This window comes from Centropristis striata, chromosome 3, assembly GCF_030273125.1.
Source record: "Centropristis striata isolate RG_2023a ecotype Rhode Island chromosome 3, C.striata_1.0, whole genome shotgun sequence".
NCBI classification, from domain to species: Eukaryota; Metazoa; Chordata; class Actinopteri; order Perciformes; family Serranidae; genus Centropristis; species Centropristis striata.
This window is the reverse complement of record NC_081519.1, coordinates 34,491,251-34,518,558: the sequence shown is the minus strand read 5'-3', so window position 1 is coordinate 34,518,558 and position 27,308 is coordinate 34,491,251. Positions and strand designations below refer to the sequence as shown.

General features: G+C 39.3%; 1 protein-coding gene across 2 annotated transcripts in view; it reads left to right on the top strand.

Annotated features, from left to right (window-relative positions):
- rap1gapb (RAP1 GTPase activating protein b) overlaps positions 1-27,308 on the top strand; it is a 147,780-nt gene that overhangs the window by 109,072 nt on the left and 11,400 nt on the right. For both annotated transcript variants that reach the window (XM_059330157.1, XM_059330156.1), the window contains 12 exons: positions 9,632-9,679; positions 11,922-11,960; positions 12,051-12,236; positions 13,485-13,588; positions 17,862-17,940; positions 18,398-18,451; positions 18,556-18,639; positions 18,734-18,834; positions 19,238-19,367; positions 24,826-24,981; positions 25,123-25,194; positions 25,289-25,375. In XM_059330157.1, coding sequence (XP_059186140.1) covers positions 9,641-9,679; positions 11,922-11,960; positions 12,051-12,236; positions 13,485-13,588; positions 17,862-17,940; positions 18,398-18,451; positions 18,556-18,639; positions 18,734-18,834; positions 19,238-19,367; positions 24,826-24,981; positions 25,123-25,194; positions 25,289-25,375 — 1,131 coding nt within the window. In that variant the 5' untranslated portion in view covers positions 9,632-9,640. The remainder of the gene's footprint in view (positions 1-9,631; positions 9,680-11,921; positions 11,961-12,050; positions 12,237-13,484; positions 13,589-17,861; positions 17,941-18,397; positions 18,452-18,555; positions 18,640-18,733; positions 18,835-19,237; positions 19,368-24,825; positions 24,982-25,122; positions 25,195-25,288; positions 25,376-27,308) is intronic.

Sequence of the window (27,308 nt, the reverse complement as noted above, 5' to 3'; positions counted from 1 at the left end):
TGGACATGTGGCCACGGATATTAACTAGCATTGCTAACAATGACTGGTGAAAGCAAACCTCACTTCCAGTAAAGTAAGGTGTAAAAATAACGCTTTTCCTTTTTTGTTTTATTGGAACACAGTCAACTCTGTGTTGATGTCATTCACAGCTCTGACTTCCCATTTCTGAGGTGAATCAAAGCAGCATAACTGTTAATGGTTAGGTTGCATTGTGGGTATTGTAGGCACCAGGTTTTGAAAAAGAAGACAATAATTCTGATTCCTACTGCTGCATCGATTTTGATTCTTGTGTTAATACTGTCCCCTGCGTGTCCAACAATGCTATTCCAATCATTCAGTGATTTCATTATCCTGCTCACCTTGTCAAGTTAGCAATGTAACTAATGGATTCAGAAGTTTTATGCCTTAAGTTCAAGGTTATTGCTTTCTAAGCCCTTGATTAGGCAGTTAGTGGTATTAATGCATTACACATACAAATTCCCACAAGACGTTAATCAAAATGCAAGAGATGTTCCGCGTTAGAGAGGCAGAGTTACAGTTCGTCTTTGTTCCGAGTGAAGACAGTAGGAGATCGGCCTCAGCATACAGAAAGCTCAGCAGCACTTCTGTGGACCTTAACCTCTGTAGCAATCAACCAGCTTGTCTGAGGCTGTGATGGTGCGGGGAGGGGGGCGGGGGGCATCTGTGCGAACTCCATTTGTGTCCTCCAGGCCCCAGTGGCCACAGCAAGGTCAGGCTAGTCTCTGGAGCCAGACCTGATGAATGGACCCCGATGGATTTTCTCTGGCTGAAGTGATAGGCTTCTGTGCCCATTGATTGACTGTCTTTGAAGTTTGGTTTCCCATTTTACTGTATTGCCTTTGAGGATGCGGCTAACCGGAGAGCACTGAGGGCTGGGGGAGCGAGTAGGCGTGGGGATATTGCTTTGGATGCAAATCATTGACAATTTGTCAGTGGAAATTCAAATGGGGTTCTGGCTGTGAGGCCTTAATGAAGTAGTGGAGTCGGAGTAGAAAAGTCTGGACTGTATGGTTCATGGATTTTAAACCCCTTGCATGTATTCACTCACATACTGTATTTTGACTCACTCAGCCATTCAGCCAAGTCAGGCAGTCGATCAGTTGATCTTTCAGCCACTTGCTCTCTCACTCAAGCCCTATCTCTCTTTCTCAGACACACACACACATGCGAGCACACATGGCAATTGCTGGTAATCAAGTCAGAGAAAAAGAGATGTGTATCTCTCAGCCCCTCAGGCATTCAGACAGTGATGGTGTATTCACTGCAGCGGCTCCATATTGTCTCTGAGGACAGTAGACGAAACGTGCGCAGCTTAAAGGACTGGAGGAAGTCTGAAGGTCCAGCGAGGACACTTCCAAGTCAAACCTGTGAATCCTTTCACTTGTTTAAGTGCTGATCTTCTACTCTACATATTGTTTCATGAGATCACAGGACTGTGCAGGACTTTCCCAACATGAACTGAAATGTTGCACTCTTCTACTATTGCAGCTTTTAGCAATCAGTCTGCTTTATGAATGAAACATTGTCCGTGCTCATAGTGTGAATCTGAATAGTAATTAATATCGCAGCCACTTTTTTGCCACTGTGCGACAGTTGAACATGATGCCAGGCAAGTGTGTAATTAGTATTCAGCCTTCCTCTGTAAATGTTCTCAAATCCCAGTTTGGCATTCAGCTAAAGCCTGTCTCATCCTGAGTAAACAGATCACCAGTAATGAAATGTAACCTCAGGGTGTGTTTAAAAGGCAGGCCCAATTCTGATGCAGTATCCCTACCTCTGTCCATGTAAAATCTGTGTCTTGTGCACTTTAATTCAAATCGTGTTACCTCTCCACCTTGCGTATACTTTCCATCGATTTCCCTCCGAGGAAATCAATGCAGACGGATAGTCGACAGTGTTTATCTTCCATCGCAAAATGATAAATTGCTTAACATATATGGGCAGTATCTGTCCTCTTAAAAAGCTTTCAGCAGTTTTTTTTTTAAGTAGGTCAGTGTTTTGTTGATATCTGATGTTGGGAGAGCGCCTGATGGAGAAAGCTGCACAGAAAAGATTCTGCTTTCACAGAACGACAGCTCCCTTTTTTCATCCCACAGTGCTTCCTTCGTCTTTTTTATCTCTCCTTTATCCCTCGGTCTTCCACTATCTTTTATGCTCTCATGTCATACTAGTGCTTAACTATGCACAGATGATTTTGAAGGTGCCGAGGCTGGCTATGTCCTCCATCAGGCTGTGGCATCTACACATGCAGGGAACTGGGCTGCTTGCCTGCCTCACATATCTCCCCTGGTGGAAATGATAACACATGGAGCTTTCACATTGTTGCTTTCTTACCAAGGACATGATGCAGTGAAAAGTGCCTGATGCTTGTTCCTGCAGAGTCCCCAGAGTGCACCACTCATTTATTAACTTTCTCATTTATTTATGATGGCCACTTTATGTTATTAAAGATACAGTACAGCCCCAAATCAAAAATACAGGTTTTTCCTCTTACCTGTAGTGCTATTTATCAACCTAGATTGTTTTGGTGTGGGTGTTGGAGCTATCAGCTGTAAAGATGTCTGCCTTCTTTCGAACATAATGGAACTAGATGGCACTTTTGCTGCTGAAAGCACTAAAAAAATACATTTGGTTACTCAAGATAATTCACAGACTCTGTTGTTTGAGGTTTTATGAAGAATCTACTTTCTTTCTACCCAACTACATCTGTTCGACTGTGCAGAAGGTCGTGCATCTACTTTTTGAAGGGAAGCTCATGCTGAATGTTGTCTATCCATTTGGGTACATGGAGGTACTGAATGTCTGTTTTTGCATAAATTACTTGTTTTCTGACTATAAATCATGATATTTATATATTCTATTTTGGTGTAAACAGCAGTCCATTAATGTAAAATCAACTTGCATGTTTTCATTTAATCTTATTAGTGTGCATGAATACATTGTCGTGGGAAACTGAGTTGTACAATCCAAATCTGCGGCACAATCAGAGCCTCAAAAAGCCTAAATAAAGACAGCATAAGGCTGCTGTTTCAGAATCAAAGAGTATATTTATTAATCGGAGCATTCACATCAGAACGTAGCAAGCACAAGCAGAGCACTTTATACTTTTAAATATATGACCGACTGTTAAAATCAGCAGGGTGAGGCTCGTAGAAACAGCTGACAGCAGCAAACGGCAATCGGCTCTATTTCTCTCTCTTTCACTTTCCCTTCACTTCCCTCCCGTCTGTGGACTGCTGCAGTGGTTGGAATGAAATTAGGCCCAAAAGTTTTATTTACATCCACAATAAAAAAGAGCAGATCTATCCCTCTACTCCATGTCAGTGATACACACACACACACACACACACACACACACACACACAGACACACGCACACACGCACACACACACACACACACACACACACAGGCTGTCCTTTCTGAAAATCAACCAAGCTATTGTCACACGTTTCTTGATTTTGCTATTTTTATATAGATACATAAAGCTGAAACACAGGGATCAATGAGCAAAAAAACAGATTAGACAATCAGTCATCTATAGGCAAGACGTGAATAATCACATTCAACTATGCAAACTCTCAGTCAGGGACACCCCTAGTTTAACTAATAGCTCAGCCGAGGAGAACACCATTTACAATATTTATATCTTGTGTCGTCACGAGCACAAGCCTTGCATTCATGAGCTGCTGCAGTACAGTAGAAAGAAAATAGTTTCTAAATGAAACTGCTCACAACAGGATGTATGGATTATCTTCAGTAACTGGGTCATGATTTATGGAAAGACACATTCGTGTTGAATTTTCCAACTGTGCTTTTTTGGCGTTTTGAGCAGCACATGCCAAGTGCCATCTAGTTCTATTATATTCTTGAGAAATCAGACATCTCTGATTGATAAATAGCCCTACGGGCAAAATGTTTTTTTGGGGTGAACTGTCTCTTTAGGCACTGATTGTAAGAAAATCTGTCTGACTGCTTGTGCAGAAATAGCAGCACGTGACAAACTGCTCCTAATCATCACTTACAATCTATAAGAGCGCTGCAGGTATAATTAACCTACTTTCCCACATGAGCTGTAAAACACGTCGTAACACCAACTGTAAAATGAATGGATCTGGCTCCTTGTAGAGGACTGCTTCTGAGAAGGAGTTGTTGAGAAACACAAGATGAAAGAAAAGAGGAAGAGAATAGTCTCATATTGCATTTCAACAGAAAGAGAACTATGCTTCTTTCTTTCTGTGTGGCCACATGTGTGTGTGTGTTTGCATTAAAAAGAGAAGACAGTTGTGCACACAGACACAGGGAGGGGAGAAACATTGTTCCTCCCTTCCTCTTACTTCCTACAGAACAGCTGTGTGTGTCTGTGGGAGGGGGTGTGGGGCATAAAAAAAGGGAAGGAAGGGAAATGACATTCTCACGCTGCAGCACGGCGCATACTTCTACCTCACACACTGATGTATGGATTCTGATTGACAGCCATCAAGTTTTCTCTCCTAGTTCATTGCCGGAGTGACAGTGAGTGTGAAGTGTCATTGTCAATCTCCTCGTGGCTGACAGTGACATCAACACCCTCGCTCTTGTCAGCTCGCTTGCCTCCGTATACTTGTGGAATGGTGACTGAGCTCAGGATGGCTAAGAATGCGTTATTGGACGGACTCAGCAGTCCCCCCAGTAAGCCTTTTCTCAAGAGACGATGCTTCAGTGATGTGAGTATTTTTCACTTGCTGGAAGTGGGAGATTCTTTTCGCTCCAGTTGTTGTTGCTTGTTTAATTCTTAAGGTAGCTTAGAGAGAAGAATATATGTGTTTTGGGCTGCAGGACAGTAGATATTGGATTTTTGTGCGTTGTCCAGATAGAGACATGCTCCACTGCCCTGTATGATCTGTTTTCACTCCAATATAGATTATATGTGTCGTGTGTTTATGTAGAAACTGCCTACAGGACATATTTTTTAACCTGATAACAACATGCAAAATACAATTAAGATAAGATGAGATAAGATATGACTTTATTTATCCCGCAGTGGGGAAATGTAGTTGTCACAGCAGCTCAAGATACAAACACATAGATATAAAAAAAAGAATAAGAATAAGAAATAAGACATATACATACATTATATACACATTATATACATACATTCCTGCTACCTGACATTTATTTTTAATATATATATTATTGTGTTTGCTTTCCTGAAAATACTTTGTGTTTTACAGATATTGCACATTGGAGAAAATATATTTTAGCATGTTAAATAGGTAAAATAAGTTGTTGCATGTAGTAGTATGAACATCAATGAATAAATATATTTAAACATATGCAGAGATATACACAGTATAATATAAGTGGTATATGACATATACAATTAGCAGCTTCTATAATGGTGCAACTTTTATTAGGACATGTATTTACACAGCTATGGTTCACATTCTGCAGCACTGAAATAATACAGGAGTGCATTGCTTTTAGTCTTTCTCTGCATGATGTGGTTACTGTATGGTTCACTGATAATCTGGTCAGCATAAGACAATGTTTGTTGATATTTGTTTTGCAGTCAGGAGCGTAGTATCTCTCCACATATCATGCTGCTTTGTTTATTTTCACATGAAACGACAGACTCAGGCTGCACCTTTGGCTTCAGTATAGGTCAGAGTCAGGTGTGTGTGTGTGTGTGTGTGTGTGTGTTTATGGGTGGTCGTAGATGCACGTTTAAGTAGCAAATGCACAGACGAAGATGTTTATGTGCACACACACGCTTTTTCCCGAGGTTTTGTGTGTTGCACGTCCCGCAGTGCCCTCGGTAAATTTAAGCTGTCATGTGGAAACATCAGCTTGGCACTTCAGTCCACTTGTGTTACATGGTGAACAGAGGGCTCGCCCCACAACGAGCACCGCCGCCAGGGCTGCTGCGATCCTCTTCACCTCGGGTTGGAGCCGCGTTAACAACCATAACGTGGCTTCTGCAGATTGGAAATGGACGCCTGAGGGTGTTTTCTTCCTCCCTTAACCTGTACCAGTACCTCTGCTAATTGGACAAAATGCTAAATTACATTCACGGAGCAGTGTGGTCGAAGTGTAATTATAAATTTGTAAGCTGGATTGAAGCCTCTGCCTAATGAGCAAAACCTCAAGATTATACCACGGTTTGAAACGCAGTTGCCAGTCCGTCCGTATCAATTTATTTTTATTTGCTGCCTTGAACAGTCTTCCTGTCATCTGATAGGTTAAATATGTCCCACTCGCACATTACTGTGACTGAAAAATCCTGGTGCCTTCCAGCTAAATTGGCCACTGCGTGCAGTCAGATGAGCTGTTGGCTGTAGCAACAGAGAGGAGCACCATGGAGCTCTGAGAGTCACTCTCCCTCAGGAGTTACTTGTTTACAGTGTGTTTGACTTCAAGCGTGGAGGAGTGATTCTCCTGGAGTTCAATGGAGCTTCAGTGAGATTGGTGTCAAGTGGGGTGGGGGGGATTGCCACTGGGAGCGTCACGGTGAAATAAGGAATTAGGGGGTGTCAGAGATTCCAACAGGAGGTCTCGTGTCTTGGGACTCAGAGATAAAGAATGTTTGAAGAATAAAGGGGAAAGCATACAACTGTCAAACCCATGTCCCTCTCTGGATCTGTGTCACCTCTCTCCCTTAGACCTCGGACCTGTTTGCCATGATCGAGAGGATGCAGGTACTGTAAGTGGTCCCCAGGCTCGCTGCCTAAACTCTGTTCTTTCTCCTGAGCTTTAATCAAAAGGCATCCTCAGAATTTCACTCGCTTTGGACATAAAACTTCCATTTACTTCTATTTTTAGACTCCTCCTTTTCCTGCTATTTTTGTATCCCAGATCACAACACTACTGCTACTGCAACACTTTTATGTATGTGTGTTTGTGTGTGTGTGTGTGTGTGTGTGTGTGTGTGTGTGTCCGTGAATCCCTCTCTTTGCCATTAATGTTTTTTGTTTTGTTTTTTTTTATACATCTGCAGCAGTGACAGCCCCGGGCTGCCTGTAGAAACCTGATGCTTCTGAATGTGCTGAACAGCGTCTTTGTGTTTTCTCTTCACAGCTGTGTAGTTCTGTCTGCTTCACCAGATGTGTGAAATGTTGTTATGGATTTTGTAGTTTGTTTTGTAAGCCAGTGATGTTCAACTGTAGAGTTACATGAACCAGAAGAAACAGATCCCGAATAAGCCAGAGGAGGAAAATCGAACTTTTGATGTAGTAACTTTGATCTCTTTAGACATTCTCATCTTTTAAGCTGAATCATAATTTCATTCTCTTTTTAGTAGGGATACTGTTATATTTAATTCAGTTCACAAAACTGGGTCCAAGATATGATTTTCTTTTTTTTTAACAAAATAAGATTGTGGGGAAAGATTTTTTTCCTCTAAAAAAGATATTTTCTTCAGAAAATTAAAGATTCATTTTTATTTATATATTTATTTTTACATTATTATTATATTTTATGCCGAGATAGAGTATAAACTATGCAAAACAATGCTTATTTTATTTTCTGCTAAAGTTAAGCATAAATTATCTTTCGTCTTGAATCCCCTCGCCCAAAAAAACATAAAAAAAATTAAAATTACAATAAAGATTAAAATCTAATAATAATAATAATAATAATAATAATAATAATAATAATAGTAATTCAATACAAATATTCCAACTAAAAAATAAATATGTATTATCAAATTAATATTGAAAAATAACTAAATAAACAAACTAAGGCATGGTTTGTGTTCCTCACGTAGAATTTAAATGTCATTTTAAAAAAATATTTATTGTTTTCCTTTAGTTTATAAATTAAGTGGTCTGTAAAGTGTAAAAAATATTTTTCTTACATACATCAAGTGGGTCAAATACCTTGGGAAATTACCTTGTAATTTAAAATCATTAATCTGAGTTGTCTACTATGATATTATTGTAGATGGAGGAAAGGCACAAAAACATGATTTAGATTTATAACATTTAAAACACTTCAGAGGCTCAAACATCTTCCTGAATTTCCACCACTAGAAGAAGAATCACAGGGATGAGAGGCGTGATGTTGAGGCGTGAAGATGTATTATGAAACATTCATTTTAATTGTAATGTCTGATGTGTTTCTGAGCTGCTCGGGAATTCAAACCTTATTTTTTTGTTTACTTTTGCCTGTTAAGCACCTGAGCAGCACAGAAGCAGCACGGTCGCATATTTTATTATTAGTAATACATATTCTCTGACAAGTAAAGGGGGATGAGGGAGAGAGCAACAGAAGCAGTGGAACCGTCTTCAAAGAATGAATTTAATGAAAGCATTTCCAATTTCCATTTGATTCATCTTCCTAAGTCCTAAAAAAAAAGTGCATCAAATTTGATATGATTAAAATCTTGCTGCAGGGGATTCCACACAAAGCGGCCAGTGATCGGGGAGGCTTTGTTCCTCGTCTCTGCTTTGGGAACTGTCAGTGGTAATGAGTCAGCAGAATAAGGGGAGATGGAGTAGATGCAAAACCCTTTTTTTGGGGGCACTTTTTTGGCCTTTAAATAGAATTGTGGTTAATAATATCTGCAGTATAGCTTGATGGAAACACCCCTGCTCATCTTTCTCACTCGCTGTGATCACTAAGATATCACTCCTCTTTACTTCCTCTTTCTCAAACTTGTAAACATGAGCTACTGCCACAAAGACTTACAGTAGTGTTCAAAATAATAGCAGTCCAATGTGACTAACCAGGTTAATCCAGGTTTTTAGTATATTTTTTATTGCTACATGGCAAACAAGGTACCAGTAGGTGCAGTAGATTCTCAGAAAACCAACAAGACCCAGCATTCGTGATATGCACGCTCTTAAGGCTGTGCAATTGGGCAATAAGTTGAAAGGGGTGTGTTAAAAAATATAGCAGTGTGGCATTCAATCAGTGAGTTCATCAATTTTGTGAAAAAACAGGTGTGAATAAGGTGGCCTCTATTTAAGAATGAAGCCAGCACTTGTTGAACATGCATTTCTCTTTGAAAGCCTGAGGAAAATGGGTCGTTCAAGACATTGTTCAGAAGAACAGCGTACTTTGTGGGGTGACATCAAAAATGCTGTTTTTGAAGCAAAACCAAGAAATGTAAATTAATTTTGGAATGTTGTCAAAGAATCTTGGAGTGGAAGGTGCCACAAGTTGGTTGACTCCATGCCACACAGATGTGAAGCAGTTATAAAAAAAACTGTGGTCATACAACTAAATATTAGTTTAGTGATTCACAGGATTGCTAAATCCTAAAAACAAAAAAGTTTCTAAAAAATAGTTTTGAGTTTGTAAAGTCAATGGCAGACACTGCTATATTTTTGAACACACCCCTTTCAACTAATTGACCCATTGCACAGCCTTAAGAGCTGCATATCACGGGTCTTGTTGGTTTTCTGAGAATCTACTGGACCTACTGGTACCTTGTTTGCCATGTACCAATAAAAAATAAACTAAAACCTGGATTAATCTGGTTAGTCACATTGGACTGCTATTATTTTGAACACTACTGTATCTCACTCTTTGCTGCTGCAAGATAAATTGCAATCAAAAAAGCCTCTATGATTGTCTTTGCACATCTTCCTGCTTTGAAGAAATCTCACCTGTTCATTTCTCTCTCTACAGGGTTGCAGAATGGATGAGCAGAGATGCTCCCTCCCTCCCCCCCTCAAAGTAAGTCGCAGATCCTCACATCTCCTCACATCTCCTCACACACCACAGTCTGGTAAAGCATCCGTAATGGCAGAGTTATAAACCCTTTCCTTATCGGCTGTCAGGCAAGCTTTAGAGTGCTCACCGGCTGAGATAGGAACTCAACGGGGACTAGGGCCTAACGATCCTAAGCTGTGCTATTACCTCGACAGGTTAATGCAGTTTGCATCAAAGATTCCCAGCAGGTTTGAGGTTAAGTCACAAAGGGCACATAAAAGATGGTTATTATCTTAAATAAAACCATTTATTACTGTGAACTGACAACAATCAGGTAATCTGGTGAGGAATTGGCTCCACTCCAATATGTTTAACCTTCTGGAGTCCATCTATTAATTGAAAATACACTGAGCATGTTTTATTTCCAGTAATAACTAGAAATCCAGTTATAGTGCCATTTATGTTTAGACCATTTTTAAAATGTGAATTTTCTTTCTATAATGAAAACTATTGCTATTTACTATTACTACAGGGCTGCCCCTGACCAAAGTGGGTCCTTAAGCGAAAACATTTCTTCACCTACTTTTTAGCCAAAAATACAACCAACAACTGATAAATTTACCACTGTCTTTCAACAGAGGTGGAGGCATATGCAGACAAAGGTGATAACAAGACATTTAATAAATGGTAAGGGCTGCTGGAAAATTACTTTCATCTCCAGACCACAGTCCACATCTCGACTCTAGCTAAATGGACTGGAGGCTACATCTCTCCTCCTACCTCTGAGTAGCAGCAGCAGCTGAGCATGGAGCTTTAGTGCTGCTTATGCCACAAAGTTTTACATTTTTACCAGTGCTGGGCCGTTAACACCATTAACGGCGTTAACGGACATTAACAGTATTAACGGACATTAACGCGCCGTTAATACGGCCCGGCACTAACTTCAACAAATACCTGAGGCTTCCGTGATTCACATCTTCACCTGCAGCTGCTTGACAGAGTTGCAAAGCCAGCTTCAGAACTTTTTAGGTTTATCTATCGTCCATCAGTCAGAGGCTTTCTTTTGAAAACCTTGTTGATAATAAAACCCGGATTTCCTCCTTTAATTCTGTTGTGTTGTGTTTATTTTTTACTAGCTCATGCGCATCTGACCAGTGATTGGTCAGATCGATTGCTGTCAATCATTGCAGTGGCGGCGCGTTTGGTGTCAGATTACCAAAAAAAAGGTCTCTTCTCTCGCTTCTCCTGCCTCACACTGACAGCTGATTTAGTAGCGCGCCCCACGGCTGTGCATATGCGTATCCTTTGTGCAAAACAGGGCCCCTATTGGATCGCGGGGCCCTACGCACTGTGCGTGTTCTGCGTGTAGACAGGGGTGGCCCTGCCTGTTGGCATTAATAATTTAAGGAAAATGTCCCTCTATAAAAGTTGAACACAAATAATTAGCTGTCAATGATGCACACTATACAGTATGATCATACTGTATCATACTGTACTAGATTTGTTTCCATTTAGCCACAAAGAGCATCTGTGAGGTCGGGCAGTGATAGTGGGCGATAAGGCCCGGCTCTCAGTCTGCTACAAATATCTCATATAACTTGAAATGGAACAAGTCCAGGCATGCTCTGCTGAAGTTGTTGAAAGGCATTCTGGGGAAATGGACAAAATCACTATCTGAAATTGAAGGAAAGTGTGCTGACCGAAGAAGTAAATTGCAACATGTCCGTACAAAATGGTTTTTGGGACATCACAGAGTAATGCCCAATAACTGAACACAATATCAGACGGTAGAATGAGGGATGAAATGTTTGTTGTTATGTGAAGTCCACTGATGTGTTTGAAATAGTCGTGTGTCCATTAGATGGAGAGTAACACACACACACACACACACAGCCAGTAAGTCACTTTCTTTCTCAAAGTAAAAGGTTATGTTGTCGGCTCTTTTTCATGTCAGTGCTGTGAAGTTTCAGCGACCACTCTTTGGAGATTGTGAAATATGTCAACTTTTTGCCAAAGACAAGTTTAAAGAGTTCCAGTCTGCAGATTGAAGCCTCAGATAACTGTTAACTTGCTGAGAAAAGCCTGCTAATGTGGCGTCTGTCATGTTTGCAGGACAAGAAAAGTAACCCTGTCTGATGATGCTGTAGTTAATATTCTGTCACAGTCTTTATGCTCATTGGTATTTTCCTCAAAGACTTGAAACTGAAAGTATGACTAGAAGCGGCTGTTTGTCAGCTTGACTCATACTTGTTTCCCTTCCCCGCAGACAGAGGAGGACTACATCCCTTATCCCAGCGTTCATGAGGTACACACAAATACTCTCCGCACAAATAACTCACAGTGTGCACTGTATATTTATATCCTCTTTATCGTTCTCATTGTCCATCACTGTCAGGTTCTGGGGCGCACCAGCCCTTTTCCACTCATCCTGCTGCCCCAGTTCGGAGGCTACTGGATCGAGGGGACCAATCATGAGCTTAAAGACCCACCAGAGGCTGATAAACCCCCCTGTCCCACCTCCCACATCAAACTGGAGACGAACAGCACCGCCAAGATCTACAGGAAACAGTTCATGGGCAAGGTGAGGATGAAAAAAAGGGTCTGCAATTCAAAAAGCAAAATCTATTGATTTCGATTTACATACAGCATCTTAAAATGAACAAAGAGGTTTGGGAAAAGTTGCTAATTTACATTTTCTTACATCTACTTGCCACACAATCATTATCTTTATGGTGTATTAGGGTTATTGTAGGTTAAAACAAATCCAAGACTAAAGTCATAAATTTAAATTAATTTGGATAAAAATTCAGATACTCCTAAGTGGTACATTTGCAAGAAAAAAAACTCAGAAATTCTCAGAGATTAAAGTAGTACATTTGCAAGAAAAAGCACACAAATGTACGAGAAATAAACTAGAATATTCTTTCACTAAAGTTATTTTTTCTGTCAAGGAACCACATTAACATTCAAATGTACAAGTACTGTATCCATTGCTGCTGAAAAACAAGAATATGACTATAAATTTTGAAAAATATGCTCAGAAAAAAGTTGGTATTATCAGAGAACATCCAAGTATCTTTTTCTCATAATATGTATGACTTTAATCTTGGAAATTTTTAGTTTTTTCTCTCAATTGTGCCCTTCCTATGGCTATTTTTTAAAATATATATATATATATATCTAAAGCCCCTTTTATGGAAATAAGAGATTTCCTTAAACACCATATGAAATGAGAAAAACTGCATTTGGAAGAACTGATGTAAAGTTATCAAACTGCCAGAACTCAGTTCATCTGTGGTTACAAAAATACGATTTTTAAGATTTTGTCAAGTGGGAGTGAATGCAAAGAAAACAGTCTCTGAGTTTGTGTGTGTGTTAACCACCATTCAATCTCCTTCACAACTACCAGGACGATGTTTCGGTCACACAGAGCAATATGTCGGCCTTGCAAAGAGTAAAAAGTGTCACTCTTTGCTCGTCTGTATTTTCTCCCACAGTGATGAAGTAAATAAGTGCCTGCACTACACAAAATGAGGAAAACAATGCTGAATGTCATCATAATTGTGCTCAACAACACTGCTGTGAAACAAATTGCCTTCTTGTAAAAACCGAACAAGCTGGTGTTCGCTTAAAATAAGATTTGTAAAAGTTGGTACCTTGTTCCGCACCTTTTCCTCAAGGGCACTTCAACTACTTTTCTAAATTAAAAGGCTGTTGCTCTCTCTATCCCTCTCCATTTCCAATTTATTACAGCTTTTTATTTTTACTGTCAGTTGCTGGAGGAGTATTCATCCTTGCATTTAAGTTTCTTCTGCTTATCTGCCCTCAGGAACACTTTAATTATTACACCATGGATGCTGCCCTGGGCCACTTGGTCTTTTCCATGAAGTATGATGTCATTGGGGATCAAGAGCATCTGCGCTTGATGCTTCGGTACAGTTTCTTATTATCTTTATCTCTGACCTGTTTTCTCTCCAATTTTCTCCTCTTTTTTTCACTGTTTCCTTCTTAATCACCGTCCTCTCCTTTGCCATATCTCTTGCTATTATTCTTAACTCCATTTTCTCTTTCTATGTTTCTCCCTCTATGACCATCAACCCTGGCTCCAAATATCCATGTAATGCAGTGATTTATTGGAATTTACTCCATAGATCTCCCAAACAGAACCATCCCATATAGAGTATTTCACACATGACTTGACTGTTCCAGATGGATTAAGTTTGTTTTTTTCTCTTCCAAAGAAAAGTGTTAAGTCAAGCAAAATTGACACGGAGGAAGAGCATCCTCAGTTCTCAATGAATTTATTTCCTGCCTGGTTGCTGACAATAGGTAGTGATGTGGCAAAGCCTGCCCTGCTGTCAGAGGGCACCCAATGTATTTTCTCATCAATTTCATCTTCAATTATTAAATATCACTTCAGATGTCTGCAGCTTGTTTTACAGTCTGACAGCATCCACGCCGCTATTGTTAAAGGATTACAATGTGTGCACTCATTATTCTTATTTTCTTTAGAACGACCTTGGTTAATTCCCAGTATTTTGTTTCTGAAGCATGTTTTACCAAAATTGCAGAATTTTCTTCATATCTCCTGGTTTCTGCATCATCCAGCCCCTTTTTTGCCTCACAATGACGTGAAATAATAACTTTTTTAACCTAAAGGGGAAATGTGTATAAAGATATGATCACATGCTCCAATAGGTGGCAGTTATTCTTGTGCAAGAATTACACGATTTACTAATTGCAGCAATGACACTGTTAAGGTTGTGTAACATTGCAGTTAGAGATGCAGTAAATTTTGCAATGTCCTCAAATATGTTTTGGAGATTTTTCCAAACCAAAATTGAAGCTTACATCTGAATTGAGATTTTGTGTTTGGCTGCGAGGCTGTTGCTGGAGAGTCTAGGTGTGTCCTGATATGAGATAAGATAAGTTTCATTTTTACCCCGCAGTGAGGAAATTCAGCTGTCGCAGCAGCTTAAAATACAGACGTGGGAGTTTCCAAGATATAAAAATAAATAAAAATATAAGATAGGACATATACACATATAATACACATACATTACATGTACATTATATACATAAAATAATTAAAATACTTATAGGCTGCTATTGGATACTTGTTATTAATATTGCAAATTGTTTTTTTCCTGAGATTATTTTGTATTTTCACAGACATTGCACATCAGAGAAAAATATTACAAGAAAACATATTGTGGCATGTTAAATAAATTGTAGTACGTCATATGTTGTAATATGAACATAAATGAAAAATGTATATGCGTATATATATGCAGAGGATATACATAGTATAGTATAAAGGATTTAAAATGAGATGACTTGCTCAGCCAAGTGCATAGAGACCAACAGCCCGGCAGAGAGGAGGCATAGGCGGATGTGATGCAAAGTCAGGTGTGGTGGCAAGCAATACACTGTAAACTATGGACAGCTAAGCTCAGTCCAGGTTGCAGCCAGGTCTTGTTTATCACCATAGTGCAGCAATCCATGCAGTGGTTGGTAATCTGCAGTCAAGTTTGCTTCCTCTTGCATCGCCTCTACTGAGTGAGTTATCTCTGCAGGGATGAAGCCAGATTTTTTGGGGAAAGTAGTCTGGGTGTAGGTCTCAATTATCAGTTTAAGGTGTACAGCCATAAAGCTGCTAACTGTTGTACAGCAAGTGGTGTAGTTGCATCTACTTAGTCATCCTTTTTGAGGGCAGTTTGGATGCTACAGTGGCTCACTATCGCCTCTCAAAGTACAAATTAGCATGCTTATTTCAGTAGATATCTCTGCAACACAAGACATTGAAGTTTTGGACATAAAGTCAAAACATTTACTTCTTCACACTGTTGATAATGTTCATTTTTAGAATGTTTTAAACAAAAAAATCTTGCCTAGTCTTACACATTGCACAATCAACCTATAATGCTTGTCATAACATTCAGCTGTTACAACAATAAATACCTTAGAAATAGCTTTCAGTTTCCTATGTTTGCGTTATTTTTAGACAATAATTGCTATCATTAATAAAACTAATAATGTAATTAGATTGAGTCAGATTATATTTGGAAGTAATAACACCATTGCAGATTTGGAAACGGTTCTGCTTTTGGTGTCCTTAGAAACAAAACAAAACACATGCCAGGGCCCAACAGAGATTTGTGTCATTTATGTTCTGGCATACTGTGAGTATAAATAGAAGTGTTAAAATGTTTGTGTGGTTGCAGCATAAACACTCCCGCTCCTCTGTTTAAGTGACTTTAAAAAACGGTGTCACAATGTCCTCAACAATCAGCACACTATTCATTTATGTTGTACAAGTGTAACGGCTCCTACCTGCTCACTCACAGAAATCCTTTATACTCCTTCACATTCTGCTAAAGACAGACGAGGAGGAGCGAGGCAGAACGCCACGTAACCTGTGAATTCATTTTAGCATCCGAGAGACTCCACTCCAGATTTGAATAGCTGCATTCCTTCTTTGTTAATGGAGCTCAGGAGTGGATGAGTATGCTGCGAGGTAACAGTCTCTCAGCCCACAGCATTTTTCTCATTGTGATGTTCTTTCCACTGGGTGGGCACCACCCACAGTCACCCCATCACCCCACTCCAACTCAGTCTTCTCATCTAGTGTAGGCACAGGCACTGACTCACAGTCCATATTTAAAGCATCTGTAAGAGATCTACATGATGAGTCATAATGCAATTTATTTATTTTACTGTGAATGCCTTATACACTGAAAACACCAACTTACAGTATATTCTTCAGCATACAGAAAGATTACAGATTTACATTATTACACGGTGCTTATGCCTACAAAGACAAGCAGGCAGATTATCTTTTAGCTGGTAAAAGTCTCAATAACAGGCAGTAGGTTGCAGTTTCTAAACTATTAAACGAGCAATTGCGGTTCAGGGAAGAGGCTTGGTGAAAAGTCAATCTGTATTTCGTGGCCTGTTTATTGCCTTGACATTTTTTGATTTCTCAAAATCTTCTTTTATACAGCAGTGAACAGCTGGGGCTTTTGTGTCATGATGCTTTAGGAGCAACAAGAGTGAACAGTTTGGTGTGAATCCGTCTATTCATTTAGTAACTCCTGTGTAACTCCACAGTTAGGAGTGTTGAGTGTCCAGGGGCAATTCATAATTATTATTTTTGTGGGAATAAATAAAATGTAATTTTAAGTATCTGAGTAATGTGGCTATAATATCACCAGTTTCAAAATAGATCACTTTGTAGCATGCAGTGCTCAATGTTGCAGTATGGTATTGTTAAATACAGAGGTGATACCAATTCAAATATTTCTCAGGCAACCTGAGACGACTGGACAAGACTTTCTGTTAACTCCAATGTAAACATATCTGTGTCAATATTTGACAGTTGGAGCAACAAGTGTAATATAAAGAGCATGAAAGTCCGTTTAGGGAAGGGCAAGAGTTATTTTGAGTAAATTTGTAAGATAAGATATGATATTCCTTTATTAGTCCCACAACAGGGAAACATACAGTATTACAGTCTACATCAAAAATAGAAGAAGCATCAGTACAATAACAATAAATAGTAAACATATTAATATAAATTCCCTTAGATGTATCATGTTCTACATCACCAACATAACTGAGTCAAATTTATAAATATGAAAGTAGTTGTTTTTAAACTCAACCCTGTTTTTTTCCCCTAATGCTTACTTCACTGATTATCTGCTAGCTTGTCAGGACCTCCCCCGCACTCCTGGTGAAGGATCTTGTAGTGTGTGATCCACTGTCACGTAGTGTGAAATCCACAACTTTGACACAGGACAACGAGTTATGCAGTGTGAATTGTTCAGTGATCTGACGACCCGAAAGTTAAGTCTGAACTCGTCTCCGTGAACACAGACGTTTATTTTGATCATGCCTGTAATGAAATCTGCACATCATCCTCCAAAATTGACACTAGTATCTTGAGCGTCTGTATCTGAAGCCGACGTGCACTGACCAGAGAGTTGGTAGTGAGAGCAGGTTGTCTCAGGCAATACTGGCTCAAATACATCAAGTGTAAAGACCATTATGCTCCCAGCAGCACTCAGCATCTATAGGACAGGTCCCCTTTGAACTGGCAACTCATTTGCATGGATGCTAAACATCAAAGAAATCAAACATTAAAGCCGGAGAACTGCTTTGGGTTTGAAACCAAACAGTTTGACTGTTCAATCTGTTTCCCTTTCAGCACAAAACTAAAAACCCACCACGATGTGATTCCCATTTCCTGCCTTACCGAGTTCCCCAACGTGGTTCAGATGGCCAAGGTAGGCACTTATTATCACATAGTAAAAAACATACTTATATATCGTGATATATATATATATATATATATATATATATATATATATATTTATATAGACCATTATATATATACACATAATAAAATAAATAATAATAAAATAAATAATCGCCTAAGTCATTTTTTGTCAAAATTGTTTGTTTTTTTGCCTAAATCATCTCCTCATGACGTCGGCCAACTATGGTAAAATCGCCTACATCCTGATCAGATCATGTGATTTTACCAAGTGTGTGACTTAAGCAGATTTATTATGCCTAAGTCAAAATAAAATGTGACTTAGGCAATTTTTTGAACATGCCTTTGTGACTTAAGCAATATTTTTTGTGTTTCCTGCAAAACTTGAAAAAATGAGTTAGGCGATTATTTTAACAGCGTGAGGATATTTAAAGTGAGAAAAACTGAATGCACTTTATCTGCTACAGCTTGTTTGTGAAGAAGTAAACGTGGACAGGTTTTATCCAGTCCTCTACCCAAAGGTAGGCACTAATCCTCATTTCCAAATAAAAGTTTCTCTCGTGCTATCTACTAACACCGAATCTCCATGAAACTGACTGCAAACTTCACGTTCTCTCTTCCTCAGGCATCAAGGCTTATTGTCACCTTTGATGAGCATGTGATCAGCAACAACTTCAAGTTTGGGGTTATTTATCAAAAGTTTGGCCAGGTGAGTGCTCTTCAGAGATACTGCTGCTAATCCTGTCTTTTGAAGTCATGTGTCACTCCTTCTAAAAGCGTCCTTTTGCTTTCTCTCTATGCAGACGTCAGAAGAGGAGCTGTTTGGGAACATGGAAGAGAGTCCTTCCTTTGTCGAGTTCTTGGAGTTTCTGGGCCACAAGATTGAGCTTCATGACTTTAAAGGGTTTGGACACATTTCGTTTCAGCTTTTCTCAGCAGCAGATTGAAATGCTTTTTGCGTAATTCTCAGTAAAGCGATCCACCTCGTGTCTGTCAGAAGCCGGCCATCATTCACTCTGCTATTGATCAGAGCTGGCTTTAAATGAATCCCTGAAAAAGCGATTTAGAGTGTCCTGATATTTGTAGTGTTGCTGACATTGTGATTGAGTAGGCAGAAGAAGTGCCCTTGGCATTCCCTCAATGATGGATGAGCGTGGATGGGCCGGGTCCTCTGAGAGCGTGCACTCCTGTTCCTCTCCTAACATCGTTTTGTTCGTCTCGTTTCTGTCTTTTCTCAGCTGTCTGACTCAATCCCTCCTTCGCCGTTACTTCTCATTGTTTTTTACTCTCCTCCTTTTCTTCTGCAGGTTTCGGGGTGGGCTGGATGTCACTCATGGACAGACGGGGATAGAATCCGTCTACACGAGTTTCCATAATAAGGAGATTATGTTCCATGTGTCCACCAAGCTGCCTTACACAGAGGGAGACTCACAGCAGGTATGTTGACAGTCCAATGATTAATTATCGAGGGAACTCATTTGTGTTTCAGGGCAGTTTTCATTACCCGCACTAATTGATTTGTAACGGCGTCTGCTTGTGAGTCCTTCACGTGTCGGACTGCAGCTGCAGCAGCTAAACAAAAACCAGCGGTGAGGGGAGTAGTTCTCACTTTCTCGTTGAGAGTTAGATGGCAAGATCGATACCACTCTCATGTATGTATGATAAAATATGAAGTTATTGCTGGTTAATGAGACAGGAAACAGGGGAACACTAGCCTGATTCTAATCAAACCAAAATGTAAAAATTAAGCTGCAGTTTTATGTGGAGCACTATTTCTTTGGCAACCTTCACGGAACAAAAAATTACAATTAATGTACCCTTTGCAATAAGGGTACATTGATTAATATTCATTTATGCTGTAATAAGCATCTACAAGAGGTTAATGAATTAGAAAACTTCCTGTGAACACTTTCGCCTCTTTGTGTGGAGTTTGCATGTTCTCCCCGTGTCAGCGTGGGTTCTCTCCGGGTCCTTCGGCTTCCTCCAACTGTCCAAAAACTTGCAGCTTAGGTTAAATTGGTGACTCTAAATGGCCCCATAGGAGTGAATGAGAGCGTGAATGGTTGTCTGGCGACCTGTCCAGGGTGAACCCCGCCTCTCTCCCAATGTCAGCAGGGACTGGCTCCAGCCCCCTGTGACCCGTTCGGATAAGCTGTTAAGAATAAATGAATAAACTTCCTGTGAGCACTTTCGCCTCTTCTGTGTGGAATTTGCATGTTCTCCCCATGTCAGTGTGGGTTCTCTCCAGTTCCCCACAGTCCAAATCCTTAATCACAACTAACCATTTATTATTGTTCTTTATGACCCTTATCGTGTTAATGGCGTCTTTCAAAACAGCAAACAATATGTAAATCAATACTTAGTTAACATGAACACCATTAAATGATTCATGATTGAGCCACCTTTATCAGTTATCTGCCACTTTTTTTCCCGTCCAGATTTAATAAACAAGCTATATCAGGCTAATTAATGAGCTTAGGCGGTGCTGATAGGAAGATTTTGTTGGCCTGTTTCCAGTCGTTGTGCTAAGCTATCTGGCTGCTAATCATAACTAATTTATTATACCAACATCAGAGTGATGTTATTTTTTTCATCTAACTAAATAGAGTTATTTGCCAAAATGTTGAACTATCCCTTTAACAAATAAGCGAGCAATAAAACATTGCATGTTCTTTCCAGTACTGCAGAGTTCTCTCCTGGCATTGAAGTGTCTCTGCTGAACACTTTCATCTCTTTAATGAAATGTTGCTGTAAAGTGCATTAGTCCTCAGCTGCTCTTCACTGCCTCTGAGAGCGGTTTGAACTTTGTTACCACAGTAACCCTGCACAGACTGTCCATATTGCCGAGGCAAGAAACAGAGAACATAAACAACACCCACATGGGATGATTCACGAGGGAACTGAAGAAAAGGAGGCAAAGTGCAGCCGTAATAACACGGCATTATATCAGGAGGGAGAAGGTGCGGAATAAACGCAGCCAGACGTAACTGAATGTGATCCGATTAGTGCGGATGTACGGCATTAATGGATGTCAAGTGTCTCAAACCAGCCCCACACTTGCCGAGTTCTTTTTTAAGTGTCTAACTGTCTGTGGTGACGCTTGAGTTTGGCAGTCGATCTGCACAGAGAAAGTGGGATGAATGTTATTCAGCTACCTGGGCTCAAAGCCCCCATGTGTAAGTAAATATTAAAGCTGACAGCTAATAAGCTCAGGGATGATGCAGTAGTAACCTGGCTGCCCTGCCTCTGCTGCCACTATTTCACTCTCAGCCTTTACTACTGTCTTAGAAATTCATTTTAACACAGATATCACTTGAATTTCAACATGAAGAGACAATCATTTTTACCACAAAGGACTGCTTATTTCTGTGCGATCTCAGTTTTCCCTAAAAACTTTGATATTTTGCAGCAGAACTTTAGCAATTGCAAGGCTAATTAGTAGCCTTGTACATATTGGATAAATTAAGTTTCATATATTAGATTCTCTCTGTTTGAGCTAGAAAAAGTGCATTTATTTAATATTCTGGCTGCTTTGACTTCAGTAAATTCTGAAAACTTGCCAGGGTCTGAGACAGATGGTTTATTGTTCTCGTGTGAACAGACAGACTGCGTTTAATAGACAGATGCTGTAAAACAATTAGGCTGCTAACTGGAGAAGAATCATCTATAAATCCCAGAATACATATTTGCTGTATTAAACTGTGCACACAAGTGGTCAACCCCGGAGACGTTTTACAGCCATCAACAGGTGTGAAGTGGCTTTGTGAAACGTCTTCAGTACTTCAGTGTGTTAACTAGCCTGATGAGTGACGGAGGGTAATCCTCTGGTGCTGCTGCAGCACAGGTGTCACAATGTTTACCGAGGCACACTAAGGAAGCTGGCTTTATTTCTGCCAAGACTGCCTGCACTGAGGAGATATTTCACTGAGCATTTCTATTTATCACAACACGGTATCTGTTTATAAAAATCTGATATAGCTGCTTCCACTTACAGGGAAATTAAATTATTGGGGTCACAGCATCTCATTCATAGGAATTAATTTCCATTTTAGAGGGCTCAGCAGAATATATTTTGACATTTTGATATCTGCTAACATTTTATTGCATGAGTGCTGAAGAGAAAACATCTCTGAGACAGTATTTATAACCTCTCAAACTGGATATTCGCTAAAACTACTGCAAAGTCATAACTATGTTTTTTTAGGCATGTTTTTAATTTGGTTATTTTCCACAAGAAAGAAAAAGGCATATGTTCTCTGATATTTATGGCATCTTCTGAGACAAAACAGATTTAAGAGGAAGAAAAAGACACTGATTACTGACTTTCAGCTAGAATGAAAATAGACCTTTTGAACTGATATGACTGTGTAAAGATACTTCTGCATTATATGTTCCTTAAAAAAAGTTTTAATATCGGACAACATATACACCAATACCATACTGATATCCAGTGGTGGAAGAAGTATTCAGATCTTTTACTGAAGTAAAATTAATAATACCACACTGCGAAATTACTCCACTACAAGTAAAGTCCTGCATTAGAAACGTACTGAAGTAAAAGTACAAAAGTATCAGCATCAAAATGTACTTAAAGTATCAAAAGTAAAAGTATTCATTATACTGCTGTCAATGTAGGGCTCATTTTAGCAATTTAATATAATTTTATGTGGCTTAATTTATGAACATGCGTAATCACTTTAAATTGATCATGTGTTTATGTTCCATCTATCCATCCATCCATCTTAGATAGATAGATAGATAGATAGATAGATAGATAGATAGATAGATAGATAGATAGATAGATAGATAGATAGATAGATAGATAGATAGATAGATAGATAGATAGATAGATAGATAGATAGATAGATAGATAGATAGATAGATAGAGTTCCTACCATAAGTCAATACGGTGACAACATAAATTCATAATCCAGCAGAGGATGAAGGTGTCCCCAATGCTTGGCAACACCAAGTTTGTTTTTAAAGATATTGCTTGGATAAAGATTCTATACTTGGGCACAGTTGCTCTGTCCTCAAGTTCATAAGTGTCCTTTTGGCAATACTTTACACTTTTTTGGCAACTAGGGAAATGCAGCTATTCAGAAGTAATTACTTGGGTTGCTGACAGTCAGCCATCTGCAGAATCGTAAACCATTTGTGTTTGACTTTGCAGTGCCTCCACTTTTGTTCAACTAATTTCCACAGCATCAACAGCCTTTGAAAGCTTGGGCCTACATTTGTTATAGCTACAGTAAATGTAACGATATAACAGTCAGCACAAGATACTGCAAGGGATCAATAACAATTGTTGTTACAATCAGAAAAAACAAAACAAAAAACAGATAAAGTGCATTTATGGGGGCTTATAGATAAATGAATCCTATAGGATTGTTAATATATTATATCAGTGGTTTTCAAACTGGGGGGTGCACCCCCTAGGGGAGTCATAAGAGGGGGTGGCGCGGTGAGGCTAAATATAAATTATGCATTTTTCTTCTTCACTGCCAGCTAGCAAATTATGAAAAAGTTTGTGTTAGTACTGCCAGGTAAACGTAAAGCAGAAGATGAATCCACACCAAATGTCACAACTATCCAAACAAGACAAGAAAATATGATGAGGCATATCTCACCCTCGGCTTCACCAGTACAGCGATGGGTAATGAAGAGAGACCGCAGTGTGTTGTGTGTCTCAACATATTAGTTTCTGACAGTATGATGCTGAACAAGTTAAGACCCACGTGGAGAGTTCACATCCCGAACACAAAGAGAAGCCCATTGATTTCTTCAGACAAAAACTAGTCAACTCTTGTGCACAACAGAGTTGCTTTACTAAAGCAAATGCTCAACTAACCTCCTACAAAGTAGCATACAGAGTTGCTCAGTTTAAAAAGCTGCACACAATAGCAGAGGAATTAATACTACCTTCTGCTATTGATATGGTTCCAACTATGATTGATGAAGCAACAGCCAGTAAACTAAAGGCTATTCTGCTGTCAGACAAAACTGTCATGAGGCTCATTTATAACATGGCATAAGACATAGAGGAGCGAGTCCTGTGTGACTTTTTATGGTATTTTTATGGTATTTAAATTTTCTAATAACATGTCACATACTGAAGTTGTGGTTCTGTATTAATTACAGACAATGTTGGGCTGGGGGGGCCCTTGATATTTTTTTATCTACAAAAGTGGGGCCCAGCTGAGAAAGTTTGGGAACCACTGTATTATATGATAATGCATATAATATATCTCTGTACAATGGTCCATATCCAACTGCTGACTCTGTCTACATTGTATATAATGTTCCTAAAGTTTTTATTTCATTACTGTTTAAATTGTTAATACTTTTTATATTTCTACCTGTTTAAATTGTAAATTGTTAATACTTTTTAAATATATTTTTAACTTGTTTATTTGCAGATACCTTTCTTATATTTCTATTCCTACTGCTGTTTACTATTTATTGTTATTTGCTCTCCACTTTGCTGCTGTAACTCTGGAAATTTCCCCGTTGTGGGACTAATAAAAGAAATCTTAATCTTTATCTTAGACCATCATAGATTTCATGCATACCTTTGAGTTTTACAATTCTATATGTTTTATTTAATTTCTTAAAGTTATTCAGATGTAACTTATCCAGTGTGCAAAATCTTAAGCATAAGAAGAATGACATGAGATATTTCAATTATTTGTCTGTTTTTAGTGTAAAACCAGGGTTTCATAAATCTCAGAGAAGAGCTTTGGACTCCAGCTCTGTCCACTGCCCCGCCTCGACTATATTTACTCCCAGTGCGACTCCTGGAAGTGATTCTGTGACGGGCCCGCTGTTGTGATTGTCTAACTGGTGATTTGTGATGTTTCCGCTGTTGTTAGTATTGTTTATCTGTACCCTCCAGCTGCAGAGGAAGAGGCACATAGGCAACGACATCGTAGCCATCGTGTTCCAGGAGGAGAACACGCCTTTTGTCCCGGACATGATCCAGTCCAACTTCCTGCACGCGTACGTGGTGGTGCAGGTGGAGAACGCGTGTACGGACAACGTCACCTACAAGGTTGGTGTCCAAAGACGACAGATATAGCAGTCAAACTCATTTCAGATTCACTCTATCTTTATTCAGGGGCTTTTTTCTTTCGCGTGCATCACAGCGTATCACAGCGTATCATAGCCCGTGCTCACCTTCTTTCTCCTCCAGGTGTCTGTGACAGCGCGGGATGATGTACCGTTCTTTGGACCTGCTCTGCCTGACCCTGGCATCTTCAAAAAGGTCAGCAGTCACACAAATGCAATTCCCCTTTACAAGCAGACATGAAAAACCTTCATTCTCTCCGCTTCTCCTTCTCTATATTTACCTTCCTCAGGGCCCTGAGTTCCGGGAGTTCCTCTTCACCAAGCTCATTAATGCAGAGTACGCCTGCTACAAGGCTGAGAAGTTTGCCAAGCTTGAGGTGAGAAAAGTGTTTCAATGCCAAAAGCGCCTTCCAAGTGTGAACACCTGTCATGTGTGTGTTGGCGTGTGTGCATACTTGAGCACACATCTGCTGGCATAGGTGCACATCCTATTGGCTGCGTTTCTGATAGGAGGTGATAACAAGTGCTGGAGAAGCTATCCTTTGAAAACACAGCCTGGCAAACTACAGGTTACTTAATGCTGGAAGAAGCTGAACTGTAATAAAGCTTCCCCAGGGAAATGTGTCGTTTGGTTAACTAAAGCTACTTAGAAAAAAGTAGTTTAAACTTTCTGAAAGAAAAATGATCAAACTGACATTGCAAAGGTGTATGCTGTTACACTAACAGCAATCCCACCTCATACATCTATTCAGCCTGTTCTCCACTCAAAAACAACAAGCTGTATTAGGGCCGTTTCCACTCCCGCCCAATACCCGAATGAGGCAGGTCTCACTCGCCGAAACGCCCCTAATTTGAATACGAGCCGTCCAGAGCGGACTTTTGTCAGGGCTTTTCTCATGCCTGTCAAAGAGCAGAGCCTTTTTTCTCCCCTGCAATAAGCCCTGTTACTGATTGGATAGATCGCTAAGCGGGATTTGACGTAGTACTCTACTCGACAACAACACGCCATTTGTAAAAGCTGGCGAAGCAGTGCTGCCACCTTAGCAACTTTCAGACACCCAGCCTGAGATATCATAGCGCTGGTTATATCTTTCTTAGGGTTTCTTCCTGAGACTCTGTGTGGATTCCCATAAAAGAGGCATATGGTCATTTGTCACTCGTCATTTGACTCTACAACTGCACAAAATGGACTGATCATGTGCCGTGTACCTCTCTACTAATTGCCCATCATAAAGTGCCCTCGCAGGTGCCCTTCCAGGAGAGAAAGTGTAATGAAGTGCCCATTAGGGTGCCTGTAAACCACCGTATGCAGCTGGTGCCCTTTTATTAAGCACACCACTCTTTTGATAGAACATTATTGTTGTCAGACTAACCAATGCTGCATACTTTATTTGATTAAAGTCAGACTAATGTTATTGTTTGCTGAATTACTTGCCAACCATATGTGACATTACAATGCTGCTATGTAAGCTTATTCAAACTTCACTCGATCACCTTCATATGTGTTTTTAGCAGTGGTGGAGAAACTATTCAGATTCTTTACTAAGTAAAAGTACTAAAGCCACCTGTGAAATTACTCCACTACAAGTAAAAGTCCTGCATTCAAAATTTTGTTCAGTAAAAGTACAGAAGTATCAGCATCAAAAAGTACTCATTATGCAGAATGGACCCACTCAGATTGTTTTATATATACACTACAGGCCAAAAGTTTGGAAGCAAGATCAAATTTGTACAAAAAATACAGTAGTTTCATTGGTATAGTTTAATAAACAAAATAACAAAATACACATGATGATTATATAAAGAGTCACTTAACAGAACACATTTTAACTATAATTATCTGGTTTTTGGGGTTTTCTTGCTTTGAATTTGCTTTATTCAAAGTAACCTCCTCTGGCTTTAACAACAGTATGGCATAATACGAGGAATTCATGCCACAAGTTTTTTAAGGAACTAATTCTCTTTCAACAATACCTTGGTTAAGTCTTGGTCACCTAACATATATTTGAAATAAAATAAAAAATAAATAAAAATAGATATCTCTTCTTTTCTTCTTTAACATATAGGTCGCCTATATATATATATATATATATATATATATATATATGTATATATATATATATATATATATATATATATATATATATATATATATATATATAGCACTCCTCTAGCTATTACAGTTGGCTCTTAAAGTTATGTACTTGCTTGATTCCTTTGGTCTATGTCTAGTACCATAAGGTTGAATGCACTTATTGTAAGTCGCTTTGGACAAAAGCGTCAGCTAAATGACATGTAATGTAATGTAAT